The 17,301-nt window shown below is 35.4% G+C and overlaps 1 protein-coding gene across 7 annotated transcripts in view; it reads right to left on the reverse strand.

Annotated features, from left to right (window-relative positions):
- Positions 1–17,301, reverse strand: part of NFKB1 (nuclear factor kappa B subunit 1) — a 117,258-nt gene that overhangs the window by 81,639 nt on the left and 18,318 nt on the right. For 3 of the 7 annotated variants that reach the window (XM_032177496.2, XM_032177337.2, XM_058432614.1), the window contains 3 exons: positions 11,015–11,060; positions 6,658–6,736; positions 2,692–2,732 (listed from right to left, as the gene is read on the reverse strand). In XM_032177496.2, coding sequence (XP_032033387.1) covers positions 2,692–2,732; positions 6,658–6,736; positions 11,015–11,053 — 159 coding nt within the window. In that variant the 5' untranslated portion in view covers positions 11,054–11,060. The remainder of the gene's footprint in view (positions 1–2,691; positions 2,733–6,657; positions 6,737–11,014; positions 11,061–17,301) is intronic. The other 4 variants (XM_032177572.2, XM_032177418.2, XM_058432630.1 and 1 more) reach the window with 3 other exon arrangements.

The raw sequence follows: 17,301 nt of genomic DNA on the forward strand, positions 1-17,301 counted from the left end.
CTTAGACTATACTACATTTCATTATGCCAAGTAGGGTCTTGCAGTCTCTGAGCAGACCAGGTGCCTTGAACTGATTTAAATCTCTGGGAAGCATCTGGAACTGTTCCTATATTATCCAAAAACTTCCTGATTTCCAAAGATCAGTCCTCAAACACATTTACCAGATAAGTAAGGCCTAAAGTAAATTCCCTAGTCTGGGAAATTTCCTTAATGCACCCAAATGTCTAAAGTTTATGATCAACTCATCACAGTGAGACCTAAAACAACTCCTTGGGAGATTCCAGATCTAAACACAAGGGAAGCCTTTGGAGATGAAGTTTCAGAGGTAATTCCTTTGTTTTGATTCTCACACAATTCATATTTAAAAATAATTTACAATTTCAGCCCTATGCCTTTTGTAAGCAAACACTGTTGGTTTTTTAAATAATTAAATGAAATTTCTAAAACCATGAAAAAAACAACACATGTATAATAGCCTCCAGAATTAGCTAACCATAAGAATAGAGATTTACTTGACTGCTAATTTAAACACAACTTGAGTTTTTGAACAGTATTAGTTAATTAACACTGATTAATATGCAACAGAACTGGATGTTCTAAAAATTAGTAGTCTATGCTATGACTCATCTCGGTCAGAGCTGGGGAAAATCTGTGGCTAAGAGGTCCCAAAGAAAAAAGAATCTTTTTCGAACTTAAAAAAAAAAAAAAACCACACACACACAATTCATTATCTTTAATCACAAAATTCCTTTGGGACAGTTGGAAAAATATAGCACATATGTGTTTATATCTTATTAGGAGTGGTGTCAAACTATAAATACTTAACAGATATTTTTCATGGTTACATAAGAGTATCTAAATCCTCAAAAGTTTTTAACCTGAGGATGAAAATTTATAACTGTTTTCAAGAAGATGTCGTCAAATGCATTGTCTGGATGCATTTCTGATTCTAAATTTCTGAGATTAAAATTTTGCCTTTAATCCACATTCATTCATCTCAGTAACTCCATTTGCTTAAAATGAGTCATCAACCTCAAAAGCAAGGCTACATCCATTCAGTCAGAAAGTCTGACTTGAATACAACCTTCTTACTTTCACTGAATTCAGATATCAAAATAGCATCACTTTGGTAAACACATTGTTTCACTCACATAAGCTTTTATATGAATTAAATTTTGAATTTTGGAACTACATTAACCCTTCAGGTAAATCATAAATGCCAATTTTTCCTTATGACTATTGGATCCATAATAAGGAATTACATTTAAAAATTCTTATTGTAGCGCTATGCTTATGAAAATGATATTGGAAAAAATACTTTGGCATATGCAGACAAATAAATTTTAGTTGATTTCTGTTTCATAGACTACTAGATCTTAACAGCTGGGAAATTTCCCACGATGCCAGAGCCCACAGAATTTTAAGGGATTAAATTTCACTGGGAATTGATGACCTTCTCTGCTAAAAAAGAGTTGAACATGGAGGTAAAGCAATGGAGTGTTACTGGCAGCCTGAGGAGTCAGGATGTGACATTTGCAAGAACTAGAACCATGCCCCAAAGTTTCATGTGTCATTCTTGCCCCCACAGCAAAAACTTTCATCTAATTTCAACCTTATAAGGATAGCCTGTTCAGCAATCATTAAGACATTTACATCAAATGCTGACCAAATATAATACATATATAATGTCACGATTCTGGAAACCACAATGCAGTGGATGCTTTATTTAAGCTTGTGACCTAGTTAGCATGTGTTAAATGTTACAAAATGCAAAAGTGTTTCACTCACCTGAGCTAATGAAAAGAATACTTAGAAAATGTGTTGGGTAATATAGCTGCAAGAGGACAGGTATCCATATCCTCGGTCACACACAAATGTGATTAATTTATCCATCCAAAGATTTACTCACTGTCCTCATTCTGTGGGGAACTACACCATTATTTCCATTCCCTAATAACTGAAACCTCCTGTAGGCAGACATTAAAGACTGCCTTTCTATCTCTTTCACAGCATTGGTCCCGTCCAATTTCCTATAAATATCCACAGAGTTGGATACAGTGAGGAGGCCATTTCAGTTCTGAGCTATCCTCTACAGACTCTAGTGGTAAGGGGAAGAGCCTGATAAAATGTTCCTCTCCTGACTCCAAAGAGGCTGACACCAGAGGGAAGAGAATTCAATAGTTCATTCTAACATTTTACTTCCCACTGGTACTTTTAGTATGTTAGGTTACATGTTCCAAAGGCAGCACAGAAAAGGCTGGGGATACCAAAGGAAGGAGGAAGGCTAAGAGGTACTACACGTGCAAGGATAATAGATGGATGTCGCTCAGTGCATGTGAACTGTATGCATACGTATTTCCTTATAAATGAAAATGAATGGAAATCACCTCTGCCTTTCCTGGGAGTGGCTGATAAGCTGGTAGAGACAGCAGAATACTGTAATTAACTGTAATTATAATATTGTAATTAACTGCAGTTTTACAGAACTACGTACTGAGGCTCAGGACAGAGTGAACAATGACTAAGAGAAATGTAAAGTGAATGAATAAAGCTGTTACATAATTTGTCAGGTTGTTGATCTTTCAGATAAGCTACTTCCTTCATAGAATTCATTTACTATTCTTCAGTGCTTATGATCTCAATATTAGACACTGGAATCTAACATTTAAAGTCCCACCCCTTTAATCTTACCTGTTTAGGTTGCTCTAATATTTGAAGGTATGGGCCATCTGCTAAAAACAAAAACAACAAACAGAAACCAAAAGAAACTGTGAGGCTTCTCAAATTTGGTATAATATGTAAAGCAAGTCAAAAACTGAAATCTTTTTTATGTAGAAATTTCAAATCAATTTTTGGTTAAAATTCCACAAGGATATAATTTCTCTTCCTTGTTTGAAATATTAAATTAACCCTTATTTTAACAATAGTTTTACAAGTTTAGCGAACCACAATAAATAAATGTTTGTTGAAAGGTGATGGCACATTTCCTAATCCAATAAAAGGCATATGGCTGGCAAGAATTGATGTCAACAGCCTTCATAATCTTGTCTCCTAACAAAGCATTTTAAAATGACAAATACCAATTAAAAGCAGCAGCCACTTCTGGGCACTATGACATTTTCTTTGGCCTTCACATCATTAGACACTGACTTTCATTTCTCAAAGAGAGTATGCTTAATGTGAAATTAAAAGATACTGATCTAGCAACCTGTATGTATATGTATGATAGACAGACAATGATCTCAGGCTACCTCTTTTTCCTTACACTAGGTTTTCTGTTCCTTTCTTTACTTGAAGGGAAAGTACTGCCTTCATTCCTTAACTGGTTAGTTTGTTTCCCCTTTCCTCTCCAACACTCCCAATGTAATTTGGTCTATCAGACATGGTAAAATTTTCGTGTTAATCCATAACTTTTGATGTTTATAAGCAATTTTGAATATTGTGCAGTCATATAAACTGTGTTCTAAAACAGCTCAGGCATTTTATAAAATACTGAAAATAATTTAATTGAAGATAGGTGCATGCAAATTAATTATTGTAAAAACACAAAGAAAACTAGAGGCTTAATCCATTCCCTAATGGTATCTGACTCGAAAATTCAAAGGAAAATCAGAATCTCTGACAACATAAGTATAAACTGTTCAATATGAAAAAGTCCTTAAGCTTCCCAGCTGATTTTTATGTCAGTAGTACAATAATCCATAGCTTTGCAATAAATAAAGGCATATGGTGGTTCTCATTTATTTGAATGTAAATTAAGACGTTTGGTGCTAAAAATATTTTAGGAGAATGCTTGTATATCCATTTTAATCTTCATTTTCTCTCAGGAAGAAGCTCAAGATCTCTTATCTTACATAAATTTGTGAGGAGATAAACCTTCAGGTTGAAATTAAAAATAAACTATAACATAAAAGAGAATTAAAAAAATTTTTTTTATTATTTTTTTTGAGACAGAGTCTCACTCTGTCACCCAGGCTGGAGTGCCATGGCACAATCTTGGCTCACCGCAATCTCTGCCTCCTGGGTTCAAGCAATTCTCTGCCTCAGCCTCCCGAGGAGCTGGAATTACAGGCGCCCACCACCACGCCCAGCTAATTTTTGTATTTTTTTATTAGAGACGGGGTTTCACCATCTTGGCCAGGCTGGTCTTGAACTCCTGACCTCGTGATCTACCTGCCTTGGCCTCCCAAAGTGCTGGGATTACAGGCGTGAGCCACCTCACCCGGCCAGAGAATTTATTTTTATCTTTTCAATATTATGATAAATCAGGATAAGGCTAGAGAACTGGAGAAAACAAGGGTATAATTACTTCCTGTTATTATTCAAGAAATTTACAAGGAAGCCAGTTGAAAAATGACTGCATCTGAAATGAAGCATACACAAGAAAAAAAAGGGGGAGTCACTGGTCAATGTATTAAATTACCATCTTTTGTCTGTATGAAATTCACCCCTGGACATTTTAAATTACTTTTAGAAACATAATCATAATTTAAAAATTCCTCCCCCAAATGGCTAGAATTTAATTTTGGATAAGGAAATAAAATTGATTAGAAATAGAAATATTTTCACACTAAGATACAGCCTGTATGACAATGTAACACTTATAAAAACATTCCCTGTTATAATAGTGAAAGAACATATCAAGACAGTCCTCTAAGAGAGGAATATTTGGATGCCATGAAAAATACAGAGGAGTTGGAAGCATGTTTACATTAAACTTCAAGTCTCTCACTTTTTATTAACTCTGCTAAAAACAACTGCAAATTTGCTATTATTTTTCCTGTAGGATTTAATTTCCTTTAAATTTGTGAAAATTCATGTAAAATAGAGCCATTTTTCCTCTTTCAGGCAACACATTAAAAGTTAAATCAACTCGAAAATTAGATTTGATATGCATGCATTTGTTGTTTTAAGGCCAACATTCTTTTGGCCACATTTCTGTGCCATGAAAAGGACATTCCACTGTGCAGAGAAATTTAACTTCAGACCTAAGAGTTATGTCGCATCCCATAGTCTTCAACAAGTACTAGATCAATTAAAGGTTTTAGATTTCAAAAAATCTAGAAGACTAAAATAATCCATTTTAGAGTTACAAGTCAATACTGGTTTAGATAATCAACCTCTCTACCTCTTTAAAAATGTGAATAAAACATCCTATATATCTTGGACTATACGAATTGTACTATGACACTGCAATGAAGAGGGAAAAACATATAGGTAAAAATGATGGGGTAACAACAACTAACAAATTAGATTTTTAGGTGTAATTTGAATAGTTATTCTAATATTATGGCAAAATTATTTCTACAACATAAAGCTGTGACCACAGAATATTTACTGAGATGGTTATTTTAATAATCTTATTTTCATGCCCATAAATCTGAAGGAAAAAAATTAAGAAAACATATGCCTCAGGATAGTTTGGTATTCACAAGACATTAAGTGAAAATGTGTGTATTTCCTGTGGACAGAACCAAGTTCTTATATTTTCAGTAATACATTAATACTAAGAAAAATACTTTGAACTCTAGAATTAAAAAGTTCCCAAGAAACACACACACTACCAACACATTCACTTGTTCACAGGAAGCTGACCTAGAGCTCAAATTGGACAGCACTTCACAAGATCTCAAACATGGCAGCCTAAAAATAATGTTTTGTAGGGGTAAAGACAGAAAAACCTCTGAAATATACCTTTACTAGTGAAGGTGAAAGTATAGTAGATCTACTTTTTTCCCTCCCATGAACTCCTAGAAATACTGAAGATATAAAGGCAGAAAAAGTTTTCTGATCTAAAACAAATGAAAAGTACGTACTGTAGTAACCATGCTAATTTTAAATGAGAATAATACAAATTGGATAAAGTCTCCCAATGAAGACAAGCAAGTCCCTGGTAAATAAAAGAGCTGATGCCCACTTCAGTGATTACCAAACTCTGTTTTACACATAACTTCCATAATTCACTCACACTGCTTTTGAACATCTGTTAAGTCCCACTGGTGACGGGTGAAGTGAGGAGAGAAACAGAACATAAAAAAAGCCATCACACCAAGCTTACATACAAATAAATCACTTTTTTTAAGAAAGAGAGTTTTTTTTTATTACTCATATGAAATTAAACAGTGGCCAATCGGCACAATTAATACAGTCATGTTAGAAGGAAGGATGATGAGTTTTATCCAACTTGTCAGAGTGCAAAGTTACAAGCTTTTATAAAGACAATTTTTCTAATGAGATGATTTTTAACGATTTCTGTACACTTTGATTCCCCAGTGACTGGCACACTGGTAGTACACAACAGGCCCTCTTAAATGTTTGAAACAGAAATGAAGAGTGGAGACTGCCTCGTGTGAATCTTGGAGAAAGGACTTAAAAGGAATACAGAGATAATAAACAAAATCCTTATACTGAGTAAAGAAATTCCTTCTCAGTAGTCCTAGCAGATACGAAATGCAGTAAACCATACAAGGGGTAACTGAGATGAAATATTTTTGTGCAAATATATTTCAAGAAAGTATATTAAAAGATTGGTTTTTAAAACAAATCACCATTTCCTTTCTAGGTACACAACTGAATTTCTAGGACAGACTTAACAAATGCTGCATTTTACTAAGACTGAAAGCAGAACAACAGGGTAACAGGGATGAGTTTTCTTACCTGTTGGCAGTGCCATCTGTGGTTGAAATACTTCTGGATTAAATATTGTATGAGTCAAAGAAGGATCCAAATGAAACATCTGTAAAGAAGAATATTTAAATGTTTCAATCATTATTTTTCCTATATTATATGAAAAATTTGAAGTTGGGACACCTAAAACTTAATAATAGGAATGAAACTACAGCCAAAAGCAAAAATCTGAAAATATTTTAAATCACGGTTTTAAAAGATCTTCATGAGACCTAGGTAGTTCTCATGTGTACAAAACTTTATATAGGGTTGGACAACGTTTATGTAACAAAGGTATTTGAGAAGCATAACTTGGCTATAAAGTCCCCAGAGGCAGGGACCTGGTCTAGCTTGCTTACTGGTATATCTTCAGGGCCAAGTACATGCTTATCACAGAACAATACTTAAAAAGTTGTTGAATGAATGATTTGAAACTTGTACTCTCTTAGAAGTATAAACAAAAGAATATAATCCTAGAAATCAGTATTTCTTCTATGGTGGTAAATATATCCCTCATCTAGCTATCCAATGTCAAGGCCTGAAAGAATGCTAGAGAGCACCTCTGGGACTATTTACAGAATAACTGAAAACATAACTGACAGTACACGGAGTAGATAACTAAGCACTGAACTCACTCATTTCTTTTACCTTCACTTTCCTAGCATAACACAAAATACCTGGAATTTAGTGGGTGTCTTAAGCTGAATAACGACCCCCTAAACATGTCTGCATCCTAATCCTCAGAAACTGTGAGTGCTACCTTATATGACAAAAGGAACTTTACGTACGTCATTAAGGTAATGATATTAAGATGAAGAGAGTGTCTTGAATTGTCCAGGTGGGCCTGATGAGAGAGATTCAGGAAATCACACTGCATAGTAGGAGGTATGCAATGGAAGCAAGAGGCTGGCGTGATGAGAGGGTGCACAGCGAAAGTAGGCAGCCACTAGAAGCTCAAAAGGCAAAGAGATGATAGCCTCAAGAAGGAAAGCAGCCCTGCCAACACCTTGATTCTAGATTTCTGAGCTCCTGACTCAGAAGTATAAATTTGTGTTGTTTTAAGCCCCAAGTATGTGGTAATTTGTTAGAGCAGCAACAGAGTGGGCATGCAGTATATTTTGAAGAAAGTAAATTTTATCTTAATAAATTACTATTCATTACTTATCAAAAAAATTTGTAACCGCTGGTTCATTCAGGACTTTAAAACCGTATTTCTGAGTTTGCTATTTATTTTAGCCTAAAGAAGTTATATGTTTGAAATGTCTGTGGACAGCATGGAAACCAGCCATATCTTACTTTTTATGAGAGACTAGTTAGTAAGTGTGCTGAACTAGCTTTTGGTTTCTTTTAGTAGCCAGTATCACAGCTTGTCTCTTGTCCTTAGTAGTAAATTATTGGAAGTTCTGGGGTACTGAAGATCTTCGTACGCCTAGTTAAATTAAGAGTAAGAAAAATGTCATTTAAATAAAGAGTACTTCAGATCCATCTGAGGGATGCAAATTTTCAACTGAGGAACAAAGAATGTGCTTCACTTCAATGCTTGTAAGATTAAAAGCTCACTGATGCTATTCATTGTTTGCTGAAAAGGAAGTACAGGAATGAAAAACCATGTTCTGCAAAAATGGGCCTCATTTCATACAGGATTTTAACAGTTTCAGAGCAAACGTGATAACCCAGCAGGAAAACTCTTTCCTGTGGTGGCTAAATGACTGGCGAGTGGGCAAAAGGGCTCACCTTAGGAGAGAGATATACTCTCCACTTCAGACTAAGAGAGAAGTTGTGTTGTGCTGCAGCTTGCATTGTTTATTAGGTCAGGGTGGAGAGCAAATTCCAGACTCCACTAAAACACTGAGGACATGCAAACTTTAGGAAATATAAACCACCAAGCTCAAGCCAAGAAAGAAAAAAACTTCAAGACCTCTTGCCTCAAAAATGGAAATGTCAGAACATGCCCCACCCCTGTTACTGATGATCGCAAAGATGCCCACATAAGAAAAACTTTCAAAATGAATGTTTTCAGCAGGTTTTACTCTTCTGTGGCATAAAGAATCATCTCTTGTTGATAAGATTTCCTGTGTACAGACAGGAAAGGATGGTTTAAAATCAAGCAGAAACAATCCTCATGCTGGTTAGTTCGCCCTTAATTGTTAGAGAAAGCACATTAAAAGCGAAAGGTAAAACAAAGGGTTTTGATAATACAATTAGCCAAATGTCTTTGCTGCAGTAAAAGAAAATGTTCCTAGATTTATCCTAAATCACCATTTTAAAAATAAAATTAGAAAGGAGCATCTTAATGCGAAAAGCAATGCATAGTCATTCTTTCTAAATCAAACAGAATATTACCTGAAGTAATAAATGCTATATATGTCTATTTTATTTATAGAAATGATACCAGAGCCTTTAAAACGTATTCCACTTCTGGTTTTATTTTTCTGGCTGATTCTTTGCATGTGTAATTTCAGAAATCCACTATTTTAAAGGATTGTCACTAAAATTTAAATGTGACCAGGCTATCTTGGCACCTAGTGTTCCTACACCTTGTCTAGTCTAGCAAACTACATCTTTCAAAACTCAGCTTACGAAGAGTTCCTTCGGAAAGTCCTCTGTAACTCTGCTCTTCCTCCAAGGTAGCACCTAGTGATGCTGCTTAACATTTCTATCCCACTCTGTGCAGACTACTACTACAGCATATATCACCATATGAAAACAATGTCTCTGTTCTTCCTATTAAAATAGTAGCTTCCTGAAATTAGAGTGTATATATCACTTATTTTTTTCCCCACTAAGCCAATGTTCTGGCACACAGTAATGCCTCAATAAATAGCTGATGAATGAACAAATCTCCATGTTTTAAATACTTCTTGGAATCATTACATAAAAAATTTAATATTGCCATTATAATTGCTCCAGAGTCTGAAAATTGCTTTCAAATGATTATGTATATACATATACATACATATATACACACACACACACACACACACACACACGAGAAAGAGAGCAAAGAAAAAAGCAAAAATCTTGGTTTTAAGAACCAATGTAGATTTGTTAGACTATTCCAACATTTCTATTTATTTTTTCCAACATTTTAAAATAAAATATAGGAGAAAAAGAAAAAAGGACACTGCTATCCTTTCATAACTACTAATATAATGATAGGAACAGTTTTATGCTTCCAAAGGACATTCATTGAATATTTTTGACTCATTCCTGTTAGTGTGGTGCTAGCATTTCTGTTTTACAAACGAGAAAAGTGAGGATTATGGGGACTGATTTTTCAAGTCTGAGGAGCTGATCTGTAGTAGTCAGTACTTACATAAAGATCTTCAAATTCTGAGTTCAAAGATCTTTTCACTGCAACAATCTGTCTCCTTACTAGGTGAGTTTTAAATAAAATTTTTTTTGGTATAAATTCATGGGGTACAAGTGCAATTTTGTTACATGCATAGATTGTATAGTGGTCAAAACAGGGTTTTTAGGGTATCCATCACTCAAATAACATACATTGTACCCATTAAGTAACTTCTTATCATCCACCCCATCCCACTGCCCTCCTATCCCTCACCTTTCTGAATCTCCATGGTCTGTCATTCCACTCTCTACATCCATGTGTACACATTAAATAAATATGTCAAGGGGCTGTAGTGGGTTAAACTGTGTTCCCTCCCAAAAAGACACCTTTAACTCCTAATCCCTGGTACCTGTGAATGTGACTTTATTTGGAAATAGGGACTTCGCAGATATAAGCAAATTAAGATGAAGTCATGTTGGATAAGGGTGTACCCTAAATCCAATGATGCCTTTGGAAGAAAAAAAGAGGAGATTTAGGTTTAGAGACACAGTAGAGACACACAGCGAAGAGGCACATGTGACAATGGAGGAAGAGATTGGAGTGATAAAGCTACAAGCCAAGGATTCCCAGCAACCAACCAGAAGCTAGGGGACAGGCATGGAACAGATTCTTCCTGAGGGCCTCCAGAAGGAACCAACCCTGCCGACACCTTGATTTCACACTTCTAGCCCCCAGAACTGTGAAATAATGTATTTTGTTGTTTTAAGCCATTAGGTTTGTGGTGATCTGTTATGGTAGCTCTAGAAAGCTAATACAATAGCTATCCTGTAGCATATACAATTTTTGTGCATCAATATGTGTGAAAGCAGGGTGTAAATTGCTCATTTTACATGACATATCCTCTCCAACTTCACATGAAAGGACAGAGAAACTGAAATTAAAAAAAAATTTACTAATTTTAGAATTTTCCTAATGCTAACTTACTAATGTTGCCTCTGCATATTTTGAAATATGAATATATTTAAATAAAGTTATCAGTGAGATTATGACACTTACTTGTTCAGGCCTTCCCAAATATGGATCATCTTCTGCCATTCTGAAGCTGCATATTAAAACAAAACAAAACAAAACTATAACACTAGAATAAACTTTAAAAATTCTATCACCATGGAATTCATGCAGGAATAAACTGTATTATACCAGTAATTCCAAATATAATCCTTTTTTGAAGACCATAGGAGGAGGACATGATGTAGTTCCTCTTTGGTATCTAAATCTAACAGCAAGGAGATTGCATAATCTAGGAATTACCACTTACGTATTATTCAATACCCTTGTGTTAAGCTCACTGCAGTGCCCTGAGTTTGGTACAAATGATATTTATGCTTTGTATAAAAAATCATACATACTGGGATTCTTAGAAGCCATTTCTTTTTATCACCCTTTGAACTTCAAGGATTTACAGTCTTAGTTCCTTAAGTATATTGTTTTCTAACCCTTCATAAACTTTGTGATGGTCCCAGAACTGTCTCAAAGTTTTCTACAAGGTTGAGAAGCTCAAAAAGGACTGATCAGTACTCTGCATAAAACAAGCGGAGGACTGCTATAGTGTACCAGGCTCTGTCCTCTAGCGCAGGGGTCCCCAAACCCTGGGCCATGGATAATGCAGCACAAAAGGAGGTGAGCAGTGGGCAAGCCAGCCAAGCTTCATCTGTATATACAGCTGCTCCCCATCGCTTGCATTACTGCCTGAGCTCTGCGTCCTGTCAGATCAGCAGTGGCATTAGATTCTCATAGGAGCGTAAACCCCATTATGAACTGTGCATGCAAGGGATCTAGGTTGCCCGCTCCTTATGAGAATCTAATGCCTGATGATCACTGTCACTGTCTCCTGATGGGTCACTGTCTCCCATCACTCCCAGATGGGATTGTCTTGTTGCGGGAAAAGAAGCTCAGGGCTCCTACTAATTCTACATTATGGTGAGTTGTGTAATTATTTAATTACATATTACAATGTTAATAATAATAGAAATAAAGTGCACAATATATCTAATGTAGCTGAATCATCACAAAATCATCCCTAGCCCCCAGTCTGTGGAAACACTGTCTTCCACAAAACTGGTCCCTGATGCCAAAAAGGTTGGGGACTGCTGCTCTAGTGTGTTCCACAGAAGCAAGCCATGTTTCTGCCATTGTCAAGCTGGTACAGAAACTCTGTAATATTAAAAGTGCAATAAAAATACAAAAATAAAAGCCTTTATTATCAAGGCTATAGGTCTCAGATTTAATCAACTCCAGCTAAACATTAATATACTGCAGGCCCTAGCAACCTTCTATTACCCAGAGGCCCTGATAAAAGCAAGGAACCACATGGTCAGATATAGATCTAAAATCACATATCATTTGAGATTTACTTCCTTGAGAAATGTTATTATTATTCAAATAAAGGTTAATTTTATTTAAATTTATTTAGATCAAATTTTAGATATGTGACATGAAAAATGAGAAAATTAAAGAAACACAAGGTGGAGGGTAAATATTAATTCCTGGGGTAATTTTTCTTTTTTTTTCATGAAGTCTATCAAGCAGTCATGAGTACTTAGGACTGCAGATGAGAATGTCAGCTATCCATCAAAATGTGTTGTCTCCTTTTCCATAGTATTAGTATTGTAGCTGGAGATGTGACTGCTTACCTAGTGTATACCCCACACTTCGCTGGAGTTAGAGATGGCCATCTGACCAAATGCTCACCAGTGCAACATCAGAACTCTTGCGTACCACTTCCAGGTCTGGGCTTAAGGCCCTTGACATGCTTCCTCCATAAAAACTCAGACATGGAGAAGACCTGGCTTCTACCAAAAACATGATGATTAATAGCCTAGGGGATGGCAGATAAATGAGAGGGAAGGAATGAGGATCCCTGAACAATGCCATGAGACAGATCTGCTCTGACCATCCAGGCTGCTCATGCTGGTGGTGATGAGAGAAAGAAATAAGCTTTGTTCTTTAACCCAAATACACTGTCAGGTCTCTTTGTTCAAATAGTTTAGCCCTCACCCTAAGGAATATATCACGTAACACTCCAATAAGCACAAAGCCCTCCAAAAAAGAATCTGATTTTCAAAGAAATCCTCTCCTGCTGAAGCACTGTGTGAGTGAGGAAGAGTGAGAAAGCTGATGAGCATTCTAGGGGAATGCAGAGCAGTGTACAAGTTTAACAAAAGGGAAAAGGGCAGCTCTGAGTCCTTCAGAACATGAAGTTCATGCACATTTGCAGGGAAACATTTGCCTAAAACAAGAAAGTATTGACTGAAGATATACAGACAGCCACAATTAAACAAATCTCAATTAAGACAAGCAGTTAAAAAAGGGAAATTTGACCTGATACAGTAAAGAGGGTAAGTCACTTGAAATTTAAGAGTTCTATCACGCTGGCTGTGTGATCTTGGATATTGACTAAACTCACTGTGGCCTTTGTTTCTTCATCTGTAAAAATGACAGATTTTGATGGAATGGACTTTTGAAAAGAATATAACCTTGTTGAGCTTAGAATATGTTAATTAGCAAATAAATGCCTATTCAAAGAACATATCCCCTAAGTCTTAATATTTTTTGGTAAACTTGGATTTTTACACGTATTTGTAAGTATATATCTATATTAAAGAATCATTAGCATAGTTTTCAGTTATAAGAAGAATACTAGTAAAAAAATTACACTTAAATACAGTACTGAATACCAGCTAGAACAATCAATGTCAAAATCCCTATCCTTAGAATACCACAGGAGCTCAAACTTCCAAGAAAAATATTAAAACCATCTTTGCCTTTAAGCTTTCTGTCAATCTAGACTGATCTCCTGAACCTTCATAAATAATATTAGCCTACGGTCCTCAAAAACAGAGGTGAGGCTGTTGACGTGTTAATTATACTGATTATACACATTTAAACCTATGGATGGTTTTCCAGACTTCTGTATGTCTGTATGTCTGATACTGTATACTATAACATATACAGTTAACATAAAGCAGTCCTCACTCTAATTTTTAAAATTCAAACTAAATCTACTTTATTAGAACTGATGCATGATCACTACTATAGCTAAAACCTTAATGAAAATCTGTGAATTGCAAGCACCAAACTGCCAAATTAAACATGATCTTCCCCTTCAATATCCTCCCCATGATTTATACACCAATTCTTGCCAAAGGATCACGGTTTTAAAAGCCTAACAGCAGTCCAAGGCTCACTTGGGTGACAGTTAAAATTTGAACTTTTACAGCCTTTGCAAGACAGTTAAGTTCACTGTAAAGAGCTGAGGTAACAATAACGCTATGGTGATGTCAATGTTAATTCACAATTTAAAAATGAAATGTCAAAAGAAACCAAGAATCATTTGGAAAGGATGAATCACTAAGTAATATTTGCATTAATTGTAAAAGCAGGTTTTATTTCTAAAATGTTGAAATACCAACTAAGCCTCTGGAACTAAAGGATTAGAAAAGACCAGGGAAAACCCCTTCTACCTCCCTGTTCCCCCAGCCCTTCCCCTCACTTTCCCTTGTTCAATTCTTTGCTTTTGAGGAAGGACCTTGAAGCCAAAAGGGTGATAGTAAGTTTCCAGGGGAGAAAATGGGACGAATCTCTGCATCTCTTTTCCCAATAGTGAGGTTTCTAGGAAGATTTTCACGCCACAGAAAAATAAATAGAAAGTGTAGCTAGCTAGCAACAAATAAAATAGCCAGTGAATTGCTTGTGTTCTTTCCCATGAAAAACATAATGTTACAACTAGCTTAGTTCTGAACATGTGATGAGTTCTATAAAATGCCTAATGGGTTATTTTCTGAACCTCTGTGACAATGCCCCCACTAACACCAAAGTGTAGCACATGAGCTTCTTGGTGAAGGCTGTAGGACTGAGTGGATTAACTTGAAAGCCACAGAATTCAGCCATTAAGGATGGAGTTGGGGGCATGCCTGTCCTTGTAACTGGGGAAACTTTCTAGGATCAGAGATGTTCACACTTTCGACCATGACCCACTGTAAGAAAGTGTACTCTTTCTATAGGATTTCATTTTAAAAAATAAAACCTTTTCAAACTCATTAAAATGATTTGCAGTTTGAAGAAATAAAATTTGAGGTGCCATCCAGAGAGTACAGTTGGGAATCAGAGAGATTCAAGATTATATTCAGCCACAAAAGATACCACTTAGGTGTGATTTTAATACCTCATCTTGGATAGCAATGAGGATGAAACTACAAGAAAAGGGGTGGCTTTTCATCATTTCTCTGCTGGCTAATAAACTGATAAAGAATGTGAGGAAGCCTTTTCCACAGAGGAATTTTCTGGAGGAAACAAAATACTTTGCATAAAATGTCAAACACTCAAATGAGAGTATCTTTTGATTCTGCAATTCTACCTCAGGAATTTATACTTAAAAATTATCTGAGCAAGTGTGTAAAAAAATAAGTACAAGGATATTCACTGCAGCAAGTAACTGGAAATAATCTATATGTCCTTTGATAACAGATTGTTTAATTATAATTATCTACATTTATAAGTTAAATATGCAACTGTTAAAAATAATAATACAGTATACAATATAATCTGTATACAGTAACTGGAAACTTTTACTAAGTTATATGTTTCTATATTATAATTTTCTCACTGAATTATGTAATTAGATATATTTAAATAGGAAAAAGGAGAAATTTAAATCTCTCCTGAATTTAAGGTTTAACTCTGACATCTTTAACAATTAATGACATACAGTGAATAAAACATGATAAATGAGCCAAAAACTTCTAAGCACTACTGAAATCTTCATAAGAAATAAAATAGAAAAATTTCAACTTTAAAAGAGCTGTTGATTGACAACTTTCTGATATTGGCTTAGTGGTGATGAAGGAAAAGTTAATGATGGCTTAGTTACTTTTTTTTTTTTAGAAGAGCTGATTTCCAAAAGTTTTTAAAAAGGAATCAATTCGGTGCGCTACAACATTTAGATTTGTATAAACTAATTTTTCATGTTTTAAAGCTCCTCCTTCCATTTCCACATCCATGTTTCATTTGGGTGCAATGTGATCAATTAACATGTAGAATAGCTACCTGATATACACAAATACATTGTGCTTGGAGCTGGTAAAGATAAGGTCCCTGTTTACAATGGAATGTCAATCCAATAGGGATGGCAGATACATATACAACATTCAGCTAGTGAATTCATACAAAGCTTATTAACACCGAGTATAATACACAGCCAATGTTAGCCATTTTATTAGATGGCGTAATAAGCAATATGTTTGTGGTAAATTATAGGAAGAGGAATACAGACAGCAAAAGCTTTAGACATTCTGAGAAGACTCAAGTATTTTGTTTCCCATTCTACGCTTATGGGTACACTGACAATTCCCTTTCTAAGGTGGCTGGCTATGTGTCACTGCTGGATAAACTGTTTGCATTTTGCCCCCAGGGGTCATTTGGCAACGTTTGAAGACATTTTTGCCCGTCACAGCTGGATAGGTGGTCCTACTGGCATCTAGTGTATAGAGGCTACAGATGCTGCTACACATCCTATACCGCACAGAACGGCCCCCCACAATAAAGCATTATGCAACCCTAAATATCAATAACACTGAGCATGAGAAACCCTAATGAACATCATCACACCATGACAGTGCTTTGGTTCACATGGAGAAAGAAGTAAACTTTACTGACTACCTCATGGGTAAAGAACTGCAGCTACAACTTCACATATTTCTCTTAATTCTCACACCAATCCTGAGAACCAATGCCCCAGATAAGACACTGAAGCTGAAAGAGAGTAAGTCATTTGCTCAGGTTCATATAGTAATGCTAGCTAATCTGACCCCACAGTCTCTGGTTCTTTCAGTTGTTTAGGAGGCAGAAGTGGTTTTCCTCTTTGGCATATAACATTATTTATTTTAATATAGTATCTTTGCTTCAGGTCTCCCAAGTGTTCTGGTTAGAGCTAGTCTACCCATAGCACAGCCTGAAAAGCAGAATAGGATTCTGACAATACACAAAATGAGTTATTCACAAGGCAATCACCTATGAAGATAAAAATACCAAACAATGTTAACTCAAGTGATAGTTCTTTTTTTAAAAAAAAATTTTCTTTGGTCTATCTCAAAAGATAGAAGGAGAATAAAGAGATTCTCCCTGAACCATGTCTATACTCACTGATGGTATGATAAAAGTATATATATTTATAATATTATATATAATTATATACATATACTTACATATTAAAACTATATATTTTTTATATATATACCTAATATATATAACATATATAAGTATATTATAATATATAATATACTTAT

The sequence above is a fragment of the Hylobates moloch genome, unplaced genomic scaffold (genome assembly GCF_009828535.3).
Source record: "Hylobates moloch isolate HMO894 unplaced genomic scaffold, HMol_V3 SCAFFOLD_2, whole genome shotgun sequence".
NCBI classification, from domain to species: domain Eukaryota; kingdom Metazoa; phylum Chordata; class Mammalia; order Primates; family Hylobatidae; genus Hylobates; species Hylobates moloch.